The 18,148-nt window shown below is 51.3% G+C and overlaps 1 protein-coding gene across 1 annotated transcript; it reads left to right on the top strand.

Annotated features, from left to right (window-relative positions):
• Window positions 1–12,116: 12,116 nt before the first annotated feature.
• On the top strand, window positions 12,117–16,190 carry LOC306649220 (uncharacterized protein). Its single transcript, XM_079120011.1, has 4 exons — window positions 12,117–12,443; window positions 13,882–13,948; window positions 15,354–15,419; window positions 15,931–16,190. The coding sequence occupies exons 1-4, from the start codon at window positions 12,264–12,266 to the stop codon at window positions 16,020–16,022; spliced, it is 405 nt and encodes a 134-aa protein (XP_078976137.1). The 5' UTR covers window positions 12,117–12,263; the 3' UTR covers window positions 16,023–16,190.
• The last annotated feature ends 1,958 nt before the right edge of the window (window positions 16,191–18,148 follow it).

Below are 18,148 nucleotides of genomic sequence, written 5' to 3'. Positions count from 1 at the left end.
ATTCAGACCTGGTCCCCGTGTTGGGCAACTGCAGGCAACAACGAGGGTCAAAGCTACAGTGAGATGACAGGTCACAAAAGGAGGCCTCTTCCACACGGAGAAAAGGCAGCTTGGCTGGACTTCAGTCCACAAGGTCCCAGAGCAGATCAGAGCCAGGGATGCCAGTCACCTATCCTCAAGAGAAGGAGAGCTTGTCCTTGAAGTGGAGAAGAGTTCAAGGCAAAGCGATGCCCTTTCCCCAGCCTACTCTGCTCAAAAGGGTCTAGAGCGTGTTCTACCCCACAGGTTAGGGCAGGCTACGAACAAAAACAGGGCGAGGAAGACTTCAAATTCTAGGTGACAGATCTGAGGTTAGTGACAGGTAGTGGGTCGGAGATCCATTTGTGGAAGTGTGATCGATGTTTGGCGGAAATTCAACGCCTAAGTGAGAACTTCTGAGGCCCTCGAGCGGGCCAGGCTGAAGGTCTGGTCACCAGAGGCCTGATGGGTTGTAAGAGGCTCCGTGCCCCTGAAGCTTTAGGTTTCCAAGGCAGACTCCAAACACAGGACTCTGGGGGCTGCTCTGCCTGATGGGCTTGTTCATGAGGAGATATTTAAAAATAATAAACAATTTGATAAATGTTTAAAAACTATAATTTTCTCTGTACACACACACACACATACACACACAATCCAAATTTCCAATTTCTCTGTAAAATCAGAAGAGGTGGTGATATTTAACCTTATTCCCAAATTCCAATATTCATTGGAGCTTAAGCAACCCACAGTCCCTACCAGCCCCAGTTACCTACAGTGTGGCTACTGACTCTTCTGCTTTTGGGACATGGAACCTGAGACCTAGTGAAAGCTAAGCAGGTGCTCTACAGCTGAGCTACACCCCCAGCCCCAACTCCACTCTTCTGTATTGACCACCTAGCTCCTAAATGTAATTCAGTTTGGGATTCCTGAAGTTTCCCCAGAAATCCACCATCTCCAGAGACTGCTGCTTCTAAGGTAATTCCTGAACTGCGATAGGAGCCATCTGCTCCTGGCTGAACTGGAAACCAACTCTCCCCAGTCCCACCACCCCACCCCCATATCCCACCCTGCAGACAACTAACACTTGTCTACTTGTCTGTACCTCCACTGGGCCAGGACTTCAAAGCCAAGCAAGATCCAAATTTAGTTGGCACTAACCCTCTCTGGCCTCAACCTGTTTTCTTCTGCCAGGCTGAGCCTTCCCACCTCTGCTCACTTCCTATTAAAATTAACAAGCGTTGCAGCAGGCATCAAAGGCAGGGCTGTGCCTTTAATATTCCAGGCAGGCCCAGGCTGGGATGAAGCTACGTCCCCCTGTGTACCCACCCCCCCCCCCCCGCCCGCCCCCGCCTTCCCTTCCAACTGAACTGGGGGAAGTGGTGCGGCTGGGAATGCCAGCATTAGAAGAGCACTCTCCTTCTCTGTTTGATATCTGTACCAAGGAAAATTCCAGGGCCATCTTCATGGTCATTTTCTTCAAAGTGCCCTGCAAAAAAAAAAAAAAAAGAAAAAACCTAACCAATTATCCTTAAGAGGCACCCACAGAGGAGCGTATTATTATCTCCATTTTATTGGCAGGGAAACTGAGGTCAAGCAGCTTGCCCAAGGCCAGACAAAGAGAGAGAGAGAAATTATATCAAAGCAGCGGCAGCAGAAATCTGCATCCATCCAGGGCTCTCCAAGACCTGGATCTGGCTGCCCCCAGCCAGGGGGTCCTGACCACCCCTCCTTGTTCTCACGCTGGGCTTCTGAGAACCAACCTTTGTGAAGACATTGGGGCAGTGACCCTGCAGGCGCAGAAAGAGACGACAAGCTCCATCATCAAGTCCTTTACAACACAGGAAGTGGGTGCTGCATTAATTAATCCCCTTCTGCTCAGCCATCAAGCTGCCGTCTTTGTTTTTTTTCCTCCCTAACATTAATAGGCGATAATCTGACCCGAGGAGACATGTTTACACTAGAAAAACCAACAGATAACCAGGGCCCAGTGGTTCTGGGTTACTGGTGAAATTCATCCCTGGTGAATGGGTAAGGGCTTCAGGTGGGAGCCCCAGAGCCTCCACCTGGGAGCTGTTCAAACAAGTTCTGCAGACCCCCAGAATTTCAGGGGTGGTTGGGAGTTGGCCATCTGGCAAGCTCACCCAGGGGAAGCGCACTGTGAAGGCCGAAGGCCGCAGGCCTGAGCTGCTGAATCCATGCCCACCGCCTCGGTGGGGAAACTGCTCAAAAGTGCCTGCGGACAGGGAGCAGCGAGTGAGATTTCCCCACAAGCAGCCTTTGATCCCACTGCTTTAAATACAGGCTGCTTTGGGGGGATGCTGATGCCCCTCCAGAAATCTTGGAGACAGGTATCCCCCAAACAGTTGTCTCCTTACTGCCAGCAGGAACAGAGCTGGGCTGAAGGGAAACAGAGGTCAGTGAGGAGTGCAGAGGACTCAAGTTCTTGTACTAAGGGAGAAAAGAAGGAACCAGAGGTGGGAGGTAAAAGAGTCATGAGAGGAAAAGAGGAAGAATGAGGAAGAGAAAGAGAAGGGGGAGAGAGAGAGAGAGAGAGAGAGAGAGAGAGAGAGAGAGAGAGAGAGAGAGAGAGAGAGGTGAACGCCTGTAATCCCAGCCGCTTGGGAGGCTGAGGCAGGAGGATGGTGAGTTCAAGGTCAGCCTCAGCAATTTAGCAAGGCCCTAAGCAACTCAGGGAGACCCTGTCTCTAAATGAAATATTTTAAAAAGAGCTAGGGATGTAGTTCAGTGGTAAAGTGCCCCTGGGTTCAATAAGAATAACAATAAGATTTTGAGATGCTCGTGAGCACACAGTTGTTCCATGAAGCTCATGAGTGGTTTCTGGGCGCCTGAACTCCCCAGCTACACCATAGAACCCCTTTGCACCCCTGGGTGAGGTGTGTGGCACCCCATGGGTCCTTTGGGGCTGCTCAATCCATGCAGGCAGTTCTGGGAATGAACGACCACGGTCCACAATGCCGAAGAGCTTTCCCAGGCACTGGGAGCTTTTCCTCCCCAGTCACCGCCCTCAGCGGATCCGCAGTGACCAGCAGCCACGTCCCCCTTGGAGCCTCAGACCCCCACTCTGAGTGAGGTCCGATGGGGAGGTTTGGGCACCGTCACTGCCCTTGGAGCTCTGGCGTCCTAGACTTGTCACTTCCAAGCTGGTCTGTGTCCCTCCGCCCAGCGGCACGAGTGGCGTTCCAGGCCACGTTCAGGACTCCTTGCTGGGAGTGAACAGCCCCTGAGGAAGTGGAAGCCCGGCCCTCCTCCTGCGTGGCGCCTGCTTGGGGAGTACTTAGCAGCTGAGGTGCTGCCACCTCCACGCCCTGGGCCCCGAGTGTCCTTCCTGGGGATACACCAGATCACTCATCTTCTTCATCTCCCAAGGCCATTTTTAAGTCTCCTCAACTGGAAAATTATTAAAAAACAAGAGCGTGGGAAGACAGAGAGATGCAGTGTATCTGGAACGCACAGTGTTAGGGAGAGCAGTGGACCACCCAGAGGGGACCGGAGTAGTCCCCGCTCCCATGTTGGCGGGCTCCAGCTCAGCAATCAGCAAGTCGACAACCAAGGAAGTGGCACTTCTTATCTGTCATATCCGTCTCATCCAGAGGGTAGCCCAAAGCCGAGTGCAATTTATTTTTGTTTGTGTTGCATTACTGGGGATTAAGCCCAGGAGGGTTCTACCTCTGAGCTACCTCCTCAGCCCCTTTATAAAAAAAATTGCTTAGAGGGTCTTGCTCAGTTGCTCAGTCTGGCTTCAAACTTGTGACCCTCCTGCCTCAGCCTCCCAAATCAACTGGCATTCTAGACGTGCACCCAGCAAGGATAAAAACAGTTTAACTGGCAAAAATGTAAAAGTCTGACAATACAAAGTGTTGGTAGGATCGGAGAATGGGTACTCTGGTGCGTTCCTTATGGGAGTGTGACCCTCTGCTGAGAGCCATCTGTGGATATCTAGGAAGGACGCATCTGCGGATCTCTCCAATGCGCATGCTCCCTTCTACAGCAAGGCTCCTAAGCATCTCCCCTAGAGATTTCACCTATGCAGGTTTCGCCTACGGAAATGCGTATTCATGGTACTCCTTGCAGCGGTGTTCTCGACAATGAAAACGTGGGAACAGTTAAATGCCCATCCACAGGGAAAAGAATAAGCTGGAATAGTAACATAACATCATACTACAAAAGCAGTTAAAATCATAGGTAAATAGAATGCTGAGCCAAAAAAAAAAGGCCAAAAAGTGTAAAAATCTGTATAGAGAATGATGCAATTTTATGTTTTACAAACCTATAAAATAAGACACTATAATTTTGATAGATATCTACATATATAGTAAAAATAGAAAAACATGTGTAGACTTGATAAACATTTAATTTGTGAAATTGGTTCCCTGGTAAGGTGGTGGGGGAGAATGAGATCAGAAACAATGATGCAGGGGTTTCTACTCTGAGTGTTTCGATCCTTTTAAAAATTGAAATGAAGGTGGGCGTGGTGTCTCATGCTGTTGATCCCAGTTACTTGGGAGGCTGAGGGAGGAGGATAGCAAGTTCGAGGCCAGCCTCAGGAATTTAGTGAGATCCTACACCAAAATAAAATTAAAAAGGCAGGGCGGGCACAGTGGTTCACACATGTAATCTCAGTGACTCGGAAGGCTGAGACAGGAGGACCACAAGTTTGAGGCCAGACTCTACAATTTAGGTAGAACTTGTCTTAAAATGAAAAGGGCTGGAGAGGCAGCTCAGGAGTAGAGCACTTGTCCAGCATGTGCCAGGCCCTGAGTTACTGGGAGAAGAAACTGTAAGGAATAGCTGTCGATGTTAGTATTTGAGAATGCTAAAAGATCCCATATTTAATGTTCTATTCTTATGTGTTTTAAAAATGTTTAAGACTCAAAGTAGTTTTTAAAAAGAGAAAACAAGGGGCTGGGGAGATAGCGAGTTGGTAAAGTGCTTTAGGGTTCATCCCTAGCACCGCAAAAAAAAAAAAAAAGAGAGAGAGAGAGAGAGAGAGAGAAAACGAGGAAGAACCTTGGACAACGAGCTGTGGCCACCTGGACTGCAGGTACGGGTTGGCCACAGGTTCTGCGGTCATCTTGGGCAGGTCCCTGGCTACCTGGCTAGGCAGGGCTCGTGTTCACCAACTTTCTAACAAGGGCCCAGTTGCCACGCTATCTGCTACCCCCGCTGTCCCCAGCCCACCCCCACCTTTAAAAATAAACACGATGTGCTTGTGGGGACAGGGGTGGGATGCGAAGGATAAAGCAGGTTTTGAAAAGAGGAGCTGCTGTTTGAATCCGGCATATGGGAGACGGAACCACCATCCCTCCCACAGCCCTACCAGGCACCTCTAGGCGCCCCCAGGGCGCTGAGCAGCTGCAACATGAAAGTCCCTAGCCCAGCCCCAGCCTCCCATGAGGAGCCCAGAAGTCACCTCGATGGGACAAAAGGAGGTGAAGGTCCAGGACCAGCGAGGGGAGTGGGGCACCCAGCACACGATGAACTGCTCTGTCTCAAGCCACCTCAAATGCCTTCCTGCCCTGTGTGCCCTGGTACACAAACTCAGCTTGCTGTCTCCTGTTTGTTTTCTTTTCTTGCAGTACTAGGGACTAGACCCAGGGGCACTTTACGGTTGAGCTACATCCCTGGCCCTTTTTTTATTTTTTATTCAGGGTCTCACTAAATTTGCCCAGGCTGGCCTCAAACTTGTGATCCTCCTGCCTCAGCCTCCCAGGTGCTGGGATTACAGGTGTGCACCACCACATGTGGCTGCTCTCCCCTTTTCTGATAGCGACCAGTGTGCCTATCACCCCTGTTGGAAAGCAAGCCCCTGAGCACCCATCCAGAGGGCTACCCAAAGACTGGCACACAGTAGTCCCTAAACATGGTTGCTAAACGACTGATTAAAGGTTGGGGGGGGGGGGACAGTGAGGAAAGGAAAGAGAGGAAGGAGAGGAGGGCCCGAGCCTCCTTCCCTCTGTGGAACTCTGGTCTGGGCCGCCTGCCAACCTGGACCAACCTCTTTGCTGCTGGGGGCACTGACTGTGGGTAATTGTCGGTTTTGGCCTTACTCATCTTTCCTCGGGGCCGTGTGCAAAGCAGAGGGTTTCACTTGCCCAGTGGGTACTGAATTATAGTTGTGGAGCTGAGTCCCGGGTAATTACCCGGTAGCCGCAAGCCCTGGAGAGTCTGTGAAGCTTGCCGGGTGCACAGGTGCTTTGGGCACCGGTGGAGGTAGCTCCTAATTAACCTTGGCCTGGTTTCTACACTTCTCAGCGCTGGGACGCGCCTCCTGGAGGCTGGTTACCAACCGGCCAGGGGGCTCTCTACGGGGGCCCCTTGAGTAGAATTGGGGTGAGGGCAAGAGAAGTAGCATTTTTGTGTGTTCAGGAGGGAAAAGAATTTGTGGTTGGAGGGAAAGAACAGGCCCAGCTTTCTCAGGCTCTGTATTTCCGTCTGTCTCTCTCATGCACACCCAAACACAGACACATGCGCAGACACACGGACACACAAGCACTTACAGATGTGCCCTGCGTGTCCCCCCTTAGCTGGTGGAACAAATCTCTAGAAAAATGAATGTATTTAAAGGAAATATGAAGAACATCACAGGTTATGAAGACCCATGAGCCCCTCCCTGGGGAGAAAGTGTTTAGACCCCTCGGCCCTGCTGGCAGAACTGGGCTCGGAGGGCACGCGCCCCGGAACCCTCCAGGGAGGGGAAAGAGGATGTGGCCTAGGGTGGGGTGGGGGCTGCGCGCCATCCCCTCAGTCGGCTCTCTTCCCGAGGCCCAGCGCTGGCGTTTAGAGGCCTCCACTTCATGTTCCAGGATGCACTGCTTCCTGGCCCAGGATGGATCTGCAGCAAAGGCATTTTTATGTTCTCCCTGGTTTCCTGCATCTCCCTCAAGCTTTCTACCCTCGGATCTCCTCTCCTGCTCTTTCCACCCATTCTCATCTCTCTCTTTTTTATTTTTGGCAGGGTGGGGAGATAGGTACCAGCAATTGAATTCAGGGGCACTCAACCCTTGAGCCACATCCCCAGCCCTATTTTGTGTTTTATTTAGAGACAGGGTCTCACTGAGTTGCTTAGTGCCTCACTTTTGCTGAGGCTGGCTTTGAACTAGAGATCCTCCTGCCTCAGCCTCCCTAGCCGCTGGAATTACAGTCATGTGCTACTGTGCCTAGCTTCTCATCTTTCTTTTAAAGATGACAAACTGATGCCTGGAATGGGGCATCAGTTGCAAAGCCCTAGGGCTGAACTGCAGGCATCCCTGACTCCATATCAGGTTGCCATTAGCCATCCGCTCCGCACCTGAAATCTTAGCAAAGGCTGCCATTCTTGGAGCACTCAGTGTGTTGAATGCCTGATTCTCTCCCGTGAGCAGGCCCACCTGACAGCAGAGACAGGGAGCTTATCGGAGTTGACGCAGCAAACAGATGGAGGATCCAGGGTCCTAACCAAGTGTGAAGGACAGCAGCCCCTGGTCTTCACTGTGCTCTCTCTTGCTAGGGTGTGAAAGGCTAACCAAATGTGCACACTCAGTGTAAAGAAGACTGAACATCCAACTGTTGAAGCTGGGAGGTGGGGACGTGCAGATCATGCCTCAGTGAGATACCACTCATCAGATGGGCAAGCACTTCACAGTCTGAATATAGGAAGTACTAGGGGAGCTGGCGGGGAAATGGGGACTCCCAGAAACTGCTAGAGGGCATGCAAATTGGCATAGGGTCTTTGGAGAGTGATTGCCGGCCACAGCCTCGTCATCCTCCTTCTAGGGATGAGGGAATCTTGCGCACACGTGTACGTGACCTGAGTGGAGATGCCCCACCCCTGAATTTCCGCACTAGCAAACACTCGAGCCGCACTACGTATCTGTTAGTAAGAGAACAGAGGCGCACAATGTGACGTCTCCATTCAGTATGATGTGGCCGGTTAGGTTCCAGCCTGGGTAGGTCTCAAAACATACTTCCACTATGGTGCCCCGCACGTATTTTTTTAAAAAACACGCAAAGCAATACTAGGTACAGATTTAGGCGTGTAACCTCTATTTTCATAAGATCACACTTGTTTAAAAAAAAGTGTAAAAACAAAAACTTGGAGGATACACATGAACCCATGTCTTCTTCACGAGAGAGAGGGAGGGAGATCAAGGGGACTTAGATAGATTAATTCAACAAACTGAGCACCCACTATGTGTGAGGTGCTTTACTGTAGATACACAAAGCATCCCAATGCAGAACTCACGTTTTGGAAAAGAGTCAGACAATAAGATAAATAAGCAAAATAGTATATTTAATGGGAATAAGTACCAAGGAAGAAGCAGAAAGCAAAGAGGCTCATAAAGAAGTATTAAAAGAAGAAGCAGGCATCTAAATAAGAGGGCAGAGAAGACCTCACTTGAGGGAGGTGAAAGTAAGCAGAGAAGATGGGAAGATCCTTTGGAGATATGCAAAGGCCCTGGGGCTGAAGCATGCCTGGGGTGTTCAAATAGCGAGGAAGCAGGGAGGCCCGAGTGGAATGAGGCTGGAAAGAGCTGTCAAAAGTAGAGAAGTAACAGGAGCCGACCCTGGGTGACCAAGAGGTTTGTTGTCTTCTCAGTGAGATGGAAATCCTCTAAAGGATTCAGAGAAGAACAGTGACATGTAACTTCTGTTTTAATAAGATCACTTTGCATGTTGTGTGGCGAATAGAGAGGGTGGTTCAGGTCAAGAGGACAGCCATAAAGGGAGGTGCCAGGAGACTGGTGAGGAGACAAGTGTTGAAAGTAGGTGGAGATGATGGTGGCTTAACCCAGGTGGCAGCTGTGGAGGCGGACCAGCCCACGGAGGATCTGGTGGCAGATGAGGCAGGAGCCAGATCTTGGGAGGAAGCCCAGGTTTCTGGTGATCTTTGACCTCCACATGGAGCGGTTGAGTAGCAGCCAGAAACATGAGACTGAGTTAGAAGAGAGGCCTGGGTGGATGTTGAAGTCGGGAGTGACCAGCACGTAGATGATGTTTAAAGCCAAGAGCCTGTTAATTTTTTTTTATTTCTTCTAATTAAAAGAGCTGAAGCAAATACGACCGTGTTGACATCTACTAATTCTGGGTGGTAGACACAGTGGTGTTCACAATACTAAGCTTTGTACTTTTTAGTATGTTTGAACTTTTTTCTAATAAAAAATTAATTAATAAACAGTTTATAAAGCCACAGAGGCTCCAAACTGCCGAAGGAGCCAGTCACAGGGCTTCAGATCTAAAGCACGGGTGGTGGCCTACGAGGCGAGGAGCCACGATCAAGTTCCTCCGCCCGCCAACCTGAGCTCAGTGACTGGAGGCCTGGTCCCATCTCTCTGGGCTCCTGAGCTGCCATTTGTTCGACAAGCAGCTGGCCTCTCAGTGTTCTTATAAGGTGCCCGCGTAGGATTCAGGTGGTGGCCATGGGACCCCAACTTGCTCTGGCTTTTGCCCCCTATATCTCATGCCTGGTCCTGTGTATAAGACCAGGTCCTGTGACAGAGCCCGTGAAAGGGCTCTGTCAGCGGAAGGCCAATTTTCCCTCCAAACAGGTGGAAACACACTCCAGCAACCTGTGGTCCCCAGTCCCTAGGACTCCAAGGGACTTAAGTCCAAAGATTAAAATTCTACAATATTTAGAGCCAAGGACTGTATCCTGCTCAGGACCTCGGGGCCTCCTGAGGAATCTATGAGCCTGAAACAGAAATATGTGGGCAGCTGAATCAAGTTGTCAAGTCATTCTAGGCACTGGTAATAATAATGATAGTAGCCATAATGTTAAATGATCATGACATTGTGACAAGTTGTTTGACATGCATTTTTAAAAAATTTGTCATTGTAGATGGACATGCTACCTTTGTTTTATTTATTTATTTTGATGGGGTGCCTCACACGCGCCAGGCAAGTGCTCTGCCACTGAGCCCCTGCCCCAGGCTGCATCTTCTCGTTTAACCTTCACAAGGACAGTGCTGTCATGTGCATGACCCAGATTTTGCAGATGGGGAAAGGGAGGTTCAGAGAAGTCAAATAACTTGCCCCAAAGCAAAAAAGCAGCAGGACTGGGATTTGATCCCAAGTAGTGAGACTCCAAATCTCAAGCTCTGAACTGCTCTTTTTGAGCAACGAGTTCCCTTAAATCTCTTCAACAAGAGCCAGAGAAGATGACCAGGAAGTGACTCTGTTCATCCAGTCCTTTATTCATCTTCAGCTCTTGAATATTGATGGAGCACCTACTGTATGGCAGCACTCAGTGTGCCTGGCCCTGGGGGTGGAGATTTAGTGCCCCTGTTCCTGAGAAGTTCTGTGGTCTAGAGAAGCTGGTTGTGTTCTAGAGAAGCAGGCGGCTCCAGCCTGCTCCAGCGGAGAGGTGCGTCAGGAGGGTCCTGCATGGATGAGGGGGTGATCCCAAGAGCAAAACATGGGCAGAGAGTAGTGACAGGGAGTTGGACCTTTCTCTGCCAGCATGGCATGGTGCCACCAGCTCCCAAGGCCATGAGTACCAGAAACTTCTTTGTGCAGAAAGTGCTGGGTACAGAACAGCCTGAGTTTTGCTTCTGCCTTTTTGGGGAGTGGGAAGACAAACACCTTGTTTCTTTATGTTGTGTAAGAGGTGGGGCAATAGATGCCCTTTGGGGCAACCTGTTTCATTGTTCGAGAAAAACCACTTGAATATACTTATGCACAAATAGAGGTCACATGCGGGGAAGGAGATATTTAGGTTTTGGTGGCTCAAAGGAGCAAAATTGTTGTGTGATAAAAGAAGAGCTGCTTCTTTGCAGAATTACTTCTTTGCAGAGGAATTGAGAGATTCCCCAAACCCTTGAACTTGTGGGAAACTGTTGTGCATTCGTGCTCGCCTCCAATGTCCCCTCAAGACAGTCCGGAGCTTTCACCAAACTTTCAAAGAGCTCCTGGAATCTCTCAAGAAGACGAAAGGATCACTTCTCCAAAGAAATACTGCTTTTTTGTTTGTTTGTTTGTTTGTTTGTTTGTTTGAATAGGAATTGAATGCAGGGGCATTTAACCACTGAGCCTCATCCTCAGTCCTTTCTATTTTTTACTTTGAGATAGGGTCTCTCTAAGTTTCTCAGAGCCTCACGAAATTGCTGGGGTTGGCCTCAAACTTGCAATCCTCCTGCCTCAGCCTCCTGAGCTGCCAGGATTACGGGTGTGCCTAACCCCACCCAGCAAAATACTGGTTTTTCTAAGTGTGGATTTAAGCAGGCCTGCCAGTCATTGCATGTTCTTGGAGTGGCATGTATGTTCTTGATTTTCTACTGCCATCCAGAGACCAGGAACTGAGACTCAGAAAATGGCCAGAATAGCCAAATGGGCCTGTGAATACTCTTTCCCAGGCTCTGAAAGAAGGATTATGTAAAAGAATTGGACCAGCCTGGGCATAGTTCCACCTAGACCAGAACATTCGATGTTGCACATGATTGTTTCAATCTATACAGTCCAGAAATTGGAAAATATGTAAATGTAGAGATTTGAATTTTGGCACTATCATTCCATTGAGGCCTTAAGCAACAAGACACTATTGATACACGAAGAGGAAGCAATTCCTGGCGCAGGTAATGAGGAGGGAGGAGAGATGGCCTGATAAGATGAAGGAAAACCCTCTCCTGTCTTTGGGCTCACTTGGTTGGGCTGGGCATCCAGGGCATTAATACCCTCTAGCAGGCATGCGCAGGAGGTCAGGGGAGGCTGGTCCTGTCACACGGGTGGGCCAGGCTGAGCCGGTAGTGCAGGCCCCGGGAGACGGCTCCAGCCTCTGGACTCTGCAAGCAGCTGCGCCCGACGTGGGTTTCCCGGGCTGAGGTTCGCTGCCGCCCTTCTGAACCATGAGCTCTTTTCCCTCACGGCTGGCTCTCCGGGGCACAGTGTCTGGCCCTGGTGTCGTCGAATCTGCAGGTTCTTTTCCTCCTCTGTGCCATTTGCAAATGACCAGACAGTTCTGGGAGCAGCAGGAAGCTTTACTCAATGGCCAATGAATGGAAAAGGGTCTCACACTCCAAAGGCGCCTTCCTTCTGAACAGGGCTGGGGTCTGGTGACGAGGCGTGTGGCACTCCTGCCACCCTCAGAGCGCTTCATGGAAAGGGCAGATTTCCAGAGATCAGGGCCACCCATTTTTCTTTCCTAATGTGGGCTCGGGCGATCCGTCATCCTGTCAGTGGATGTGATTTCTATCATTATAATGAGATTATAATGAGCCCAAGTTCATCCGGGGTGCAAACGTGGTTGAACCCAGATGGAGCCCGGTCTGGAGCCCTCCTCGTGCTTGGGGTTATGTGAGAACTTGATGTTCCACGGCTGGGAGCAGGTGGTGGTCAGTGTTCAGGATTTGGCTTCCGCAAGCAAGTGGCCTCTGACCGACAGGACAACAGCGGCTGTCTGTAATTTTAGGGTTCGTGCTGGCGACACTCGGAAGGTAAGCAGTGAAGGAATGTCCCCCACTAGGCACCCAGTGCCTTCAGGTCAGGGAGCATTCCTGAACCACGACGTCTTGCCCCTACTTCTCCTTCCCAGTGTCTGCCCAGAGCTCTTCTGGTGACAGGGGCACCTCATCCCTTTCTCCTCACTAGAGGTTCCCAGTTCCCAGCCACAAGTCCATGGATCAGACTGGGCCCGGGGACCCCGTGGATGACCGATGGAGAACTGCCATTCCAGAATGGTGCCATCACTCCTCAGCAGGGCTCCCAGTGTGGCCACTCGCGAGAGATCTGTGCATTTGTGCTTCATCGTCCACTCACTCGTCCATTCTCTTACTCATGTGACCCCTTACCCACTCGCTCCTTCAGTCGTTCAACCATTCATCGGTCGCACTCACTCGCTCGTTCATTCCGCACCTGCTAGCCGTGACGTTATATTGTGTGCGTGTTCAAATACATTCCAACAGGTCCCACAATAGGTACAACTCTAACACACCAACTCACCAACGCGCAGATCAGTAAGCAGAGGGAGAGAGGCTTCGGCCGCTGGTCTCTCCCCTGAGAGCTCCCAGTTTGGACAGCGGGAGATCACAGCCCGCCTACCTGCTCGGCCTGCAGTATAGATATTAAAATACAAATAAAATATTTGAACAAAAATAATCATACAGCAGAGTAGAAAGTAGCAAAAGGCAAGAGAAAGGCACAACACATGACCCAGGAACACAGAGGGGGAGATATCTTCCAGCCTAGAGAGGGAGAGATCAGAGGAGGCCTCTTAAAGAAGCCCCATCAGCAGCTGCTCCAGAACTTCTGTTCAGGCTTGGGTGAAGTGACGGCTTGTGGGGGGACACTTGGAGCTGTGTCACCTGTGGGGCACTTTGTATAAGACTGAAAGGTAAGTAGCCGTTGCCTTTATCGAAGAATGGAGTCATGATGGGGGTTGGGTGGACCCCAGGTCCTCTCTGGATTCTGCCACCCCATGTGTGGGCTTGAAGGACAGGCTGCGAGCTTCAGGTGGAAGACTGCCCCTGATTGCCACCTTCTCCATGAAGAGGGTCAACCCAGGGAAAGAAAAAGAGGCTCGAGTCAGGGCAGGAGCAGCCCCAGCGCAGCAGGGAATGGACATGGCAGATCCTACAGCAGGTAGGACGTGGAGGCTGGGTGCTTGCAACGGCCAGCTGGAACCTGAGCCTGTTTCTGCGACGCCTTGGCAGGTGGGCAGGTGGAGTAGATGCAGCCACCTGTACCCTTTGTGGAAAACCTCCCAAATGACTGTACCGCTCTGCCTGCTTTGCCCAGCCCCCAGCCTGCAGCGTCTGGCTGGGCCGTGTGCAGGGCGTCTGGCCCCAGGGAGAGGTGGAGTGAGCTGCAGGCCACACCTACACGGCTTTAAATAGGGAGCCTCCAGCCACTGCTCACTCAGCCTCCCTTCCTCAGCCACGACAGCACCAGAGCCACCTGCACGCCTGGACCATGGACCCCGGGGATTGCACCTGCATGTCTGGTAAGTAAGGAGGCCCACCTGGGGTCCTGGAGCCTAGCACCAGCGCCCTGTCCGGAGCATGCAGGACTCCAATCAGAAGTCACCAATCAGGTCTGTCCTGGACTGGCCACCTCTGGGGCAGCTCCCATACATTGGTCCTAGTCTGATTTGCTGGAATTGATAGTCCTGGCACAGGGAATGGCCGAGAAGGAAACCCGAAAACCTTGGTCTTCCTACTTGCAGAGCCTGGGGGCGGCCACCAGGTCCAGGGAAAGAACTCTGGCACAGAACCTGGCCCCTTGGTTTAGGTTCATTGCTGCTGCCATTCACTCATCCACACTTACAATTTCTGGGCCTTGGTTTCCTCATCGGTAAACTGAGATTACTCATTCCCAGCTGCTCACATCCCAGGGTTTCTATGAAAATGCTAAAACCATTGAGCACTTGCAGATGTCAGGGTAGTTGTAAGCAGCCTATGTCTTTAAAACTAAAGACCCCTAAGTCTTTAAAACTGCTTATTTCCACAGAAGTATGTTGATCAGAAGGAGGGAGGTCTGGTTCAAAACCATCCTGGGATTTCACAACCTTGGAAAATTGTTTCTAGAAGTCCCATAGCATCTCTCATTCTTTACAGCACATATCCGTACCAAAAATATGTTAAAGAGACAGATGCTTCCAGCATTTGGAAACTGAAAGAATAGATGGGATGAGTTAAAAAAAAAAAGGGGGGGGGGGGCTGGGCATGGTGGCATGTGTAATCCAAGGGACTCAGGAGGCTGAATCAGGAGGATCACAAATTTGAGGCCAGTCTCAGTAACTTAGCAAGATCATAAGCAACTTAGACCCTGTCTCAAAATAAAAAATAAAAAAGATCTTGGGATGTAGCTCAGTGGTGAAGCACCCCTGGGTTCAATCATTCCTGGTATTGCCAAAGGGGGGGGGGAAGTATGGGTGATTTTTAGGTATGAAAACCAGGTATGGCTCTCTTTTCTCATTTTGGGCTTTTGTCACTTGCCCTTTGTCCTCCGCACTCAGGGTTTTCATCTTGCCTCAGTGAGAGTGTAAAAGGCTTCGGTAGTTACCAGGAACGCTGGGCTTGCTGGTGTTGGTCCAGTCCAGAGGTTCTGAAGTCTGATCAGACACCCAACCATCTGGTTGTGCTTTTGAAAAATACTAATTGCTTTTCCCACTCGATTCAGGAATCAGACAATCTTAGGGTTTGGTCCCAGGAATGTGCCTTTTAACGAATATCCCTGGCGGGGCTGGTGGCCTGTGACGGGAACCACGGGACAGTCCCCAACACAGGGGGATCCTCAGCAGCGCCCCCTCAAGGACGGTGCTGGGACCCGCCTCTGTGAGAGCCTGCCGCAGGCTGCGGCCCGCCACGCCCGTCCTTGTGTTCAGGTGGCTCTGTCCTCTCTTCTAGGAGGAATCTGCATCTGTGGAGACAACTGCAAATGTACAAGTTGCAGCTGCAAAACATGTCGTAAAAGTGAGTATGGGGCAAGGGACACCCACGGCCGGGAGCTGGAAAGGTCCCATCCTTCATCCTCAAGCATCCAGTCTTGGTGCCATGGAGGGGCCTTGTGCTCATTTGGAAGGGATCTGAAATGAGACCTGAGGCAGCGCTCCCCAGGGCTGCAGCCCCGCCGGGCATCCATGGGGTTTGGAGTAGGAAGGGGACTGTGGGAAGGCTCTGTCCTGTTCAGTGGCAAAGAGGCTAAGGCACCAGCCTGGAGCCATGAGCCCTGGGTTCCAGTCTTGTATCTGCCACTATCCACGGCCATGGCAAACCCCTTCCCCTCTCTGGGACTCTGGTGGACTCTGGATGACCCCTGAAGTCCCCTTCCAGCTCTGATGTCCCACGGTCTCCTGCCCCATGATTTCTCATGTGGATTGAAGGCTTGTCCTCACACTCCTGCTTCCTCTAAGTGATGGGAGGGACAGAGGAAAGATGGAAGAGTGGACCCAGAGCTGACTCATTCATCTGCTCACCCTTGCAGGTTGCTGTCCCTGCTGTCCCCCAGGCTGTGCCAAGTGTGCCCGGGGCTGCATCTGCAAAGGGGGCTCGGACAAGTGCAGCTGTTGTGCCTGAGACCCATCCTTTTGTGCTGGGAGAGATCCTGGAAGTGTCTGTACAGTGCATGAGTCCAGAGGTTGAAATGATTGTACCATAAGTTGTGCTTTTTATATATTTGCCCAATGTGGTGTTGGTGACATTCATGTAAAGTGGTTGGAGCAATAAAGTTTTCACTCGTGGTCGTCTGGTGACTCAGAACATTGTTTTACCCATGCCCAGCAAGACCAAGAAGGGCTGGCTCCCTGGCAGATCTTGTTGCTGGCCCCAGGACCCCTCCTGCAAGTGACTGCTCACTGCAAGGTGCTGTGACCCTGCTCGGGGCTTTCTCCTGTTGCACAGGTGTGCTGGGGCCCTGCACAGGGCCAGTCATGAGCACTGGGAAGCTAATGCCCCTTGGAATAGCCCTTAACCCATGAGAAATGGGTTGGTGGATAAGTACCCAGCACTTCTCTGAGACTTGTTCTGTGCTGCCTCCTAAAAGTCTCCAGCAGCACATAGTCCACAGCGATCACCCGCTCATTAACCCCTGTGGCGCTTCCCCATAGCCTTATGAGTGCTTCCTGTATCCCCTCTGGAACACACAGCTATGGGTACAGAGTCTGCTTCGGGAGTAACCCACTCTTAGCCTGAACTTCCTGGCCTAGCGCTGGTCCAGAATGCCTCATCATGCAAAAGTAGATGTTCAGTGAACTTGAGCAGCGAATGAGTCATGAGCAGAGTTTGTGTGTAGCTAGAACAGACCCCAAGGCCATCAGCACACAGCGGGTACTAACGGCCCTGGTTTGGTTATTTGCCTGGTGACCAGGCAGATGTGGACAGGAAGGAGAAGCTGGTAGAGGTGCAAGAACAAGGAAGCCCAGGCAGACTTCCTAAGAAATGATTCCTAGCTGGGCAACTGAGCAGGCTGAAGTCCCTGGAGGCTGGCAGAGGGACGGGGATGGTCTCTGCCTCTCAACTATACCATGACCCTCCGGCAGAGAGGACACCCCGAGCTCTGAGAGGCACCCACAAAGGGCCTGAACCAGCGTCTTCTCCTCTGCCGGCCTCTCTCCAGCAGCCTTCAGATACAGAGTGAGTGAGAATGGAGTGCTTTCCAAGGTCACAGGGCAGCTCCAGGGTATCCCATGGGGACAGGCTCAGTGTCAGCAAAAGGAGGAGCAGGATTAACAGCGTGCTTCCTCCTACCCAGCACTTTCTCAACCTACTCAGTCATTACCCCTGTGTGGAAATCAACTGGGTCTCCCTGGGCTGGTTGTGCTTTAGACACATCACAGTGCAAGGGAAAGGCCTTGGCCCCCAACCCTCCCTGCCAGATGACCTTGACCAAATCACTTAACCTCTTGAGGTTCAGTTTCCTCAACTGAGAAGTGTGCCTTTTTGGCAAGGGTGTCGGGAGGAACTGTAGTTAAGCATCTACACAAATAGTAGGGATTTTAGTGGGCTTCTGTTTATTGGTCTCTAAGAAGGCTCTTGCCAAGTCACTCTGGCAACTGCAAACTTCGTGGGTGTCTTGGGAAGAACAAGGGCCTCCTGCCTTGGTCAAGCGGGCTGGCTGCTTTCCCTGCAACCTCACGACCACAGGATGCCATCCCGTGTCATCCCAAAGCCCTTAGAGGAGCCGCACCAAGCACTGTGCTAGGCAGTCCATAAACTGCATAATCAGGACTACTTTGGAGCCAGACAGCGTGGGACCCGGCCTCAGCGGGTCTCTCGGGTCGTCCTCCTCACAGGTCCAGTCCCCCGGCCCCGCTCAAGCTCCTATCGTTCTGGATAACGCTCTGAAACCCTAGACCCAATTCCAGAATCCGCGTATGACCCTTTCCCATTTCTTCCTTCTGAGAAGGGACCATGCCATGAGTCTGTTCACTCCTAAACCTGAAAATGGCCAAAGGCACTGCTCTCAGGAGGGACCACGTGTGGATGATGAGTAGGGCCGGACAGGTTTTGAAGTCTACTAGAGTGGAACCAGCCAGGTGGGAAGAGAAGGGGGTGAGTTGCAGGCCAGTCTTCTGTTTTGCTTTGGCCTCAGGCCTTGCGAATGTTAGGGGCTGGCCTGCTCTAACCGCCCTGGAGGAGAAACCTGTTACAACTCCACCTCACAGATGCCAGAGCTAAGGCTCAGACACATTCAATGGCTTTTT

Source organism: Sciurus vulgaris, assembly GCF_902686455.1.
Source record: "Sciurus vulgaris genome assembly, chromosome: 17".
In the NCBI taxonomy this organism is placed as follows: domain Eukaryota; kingdom Metazoa; phylum Chordata; class Mammalia; order Rodentia; family Sciuridae; genus Sciurus; species Sciurus vulgaris.
This window is presented reverse-complemented; position numbering and strand designations above follow the sequence as displayed.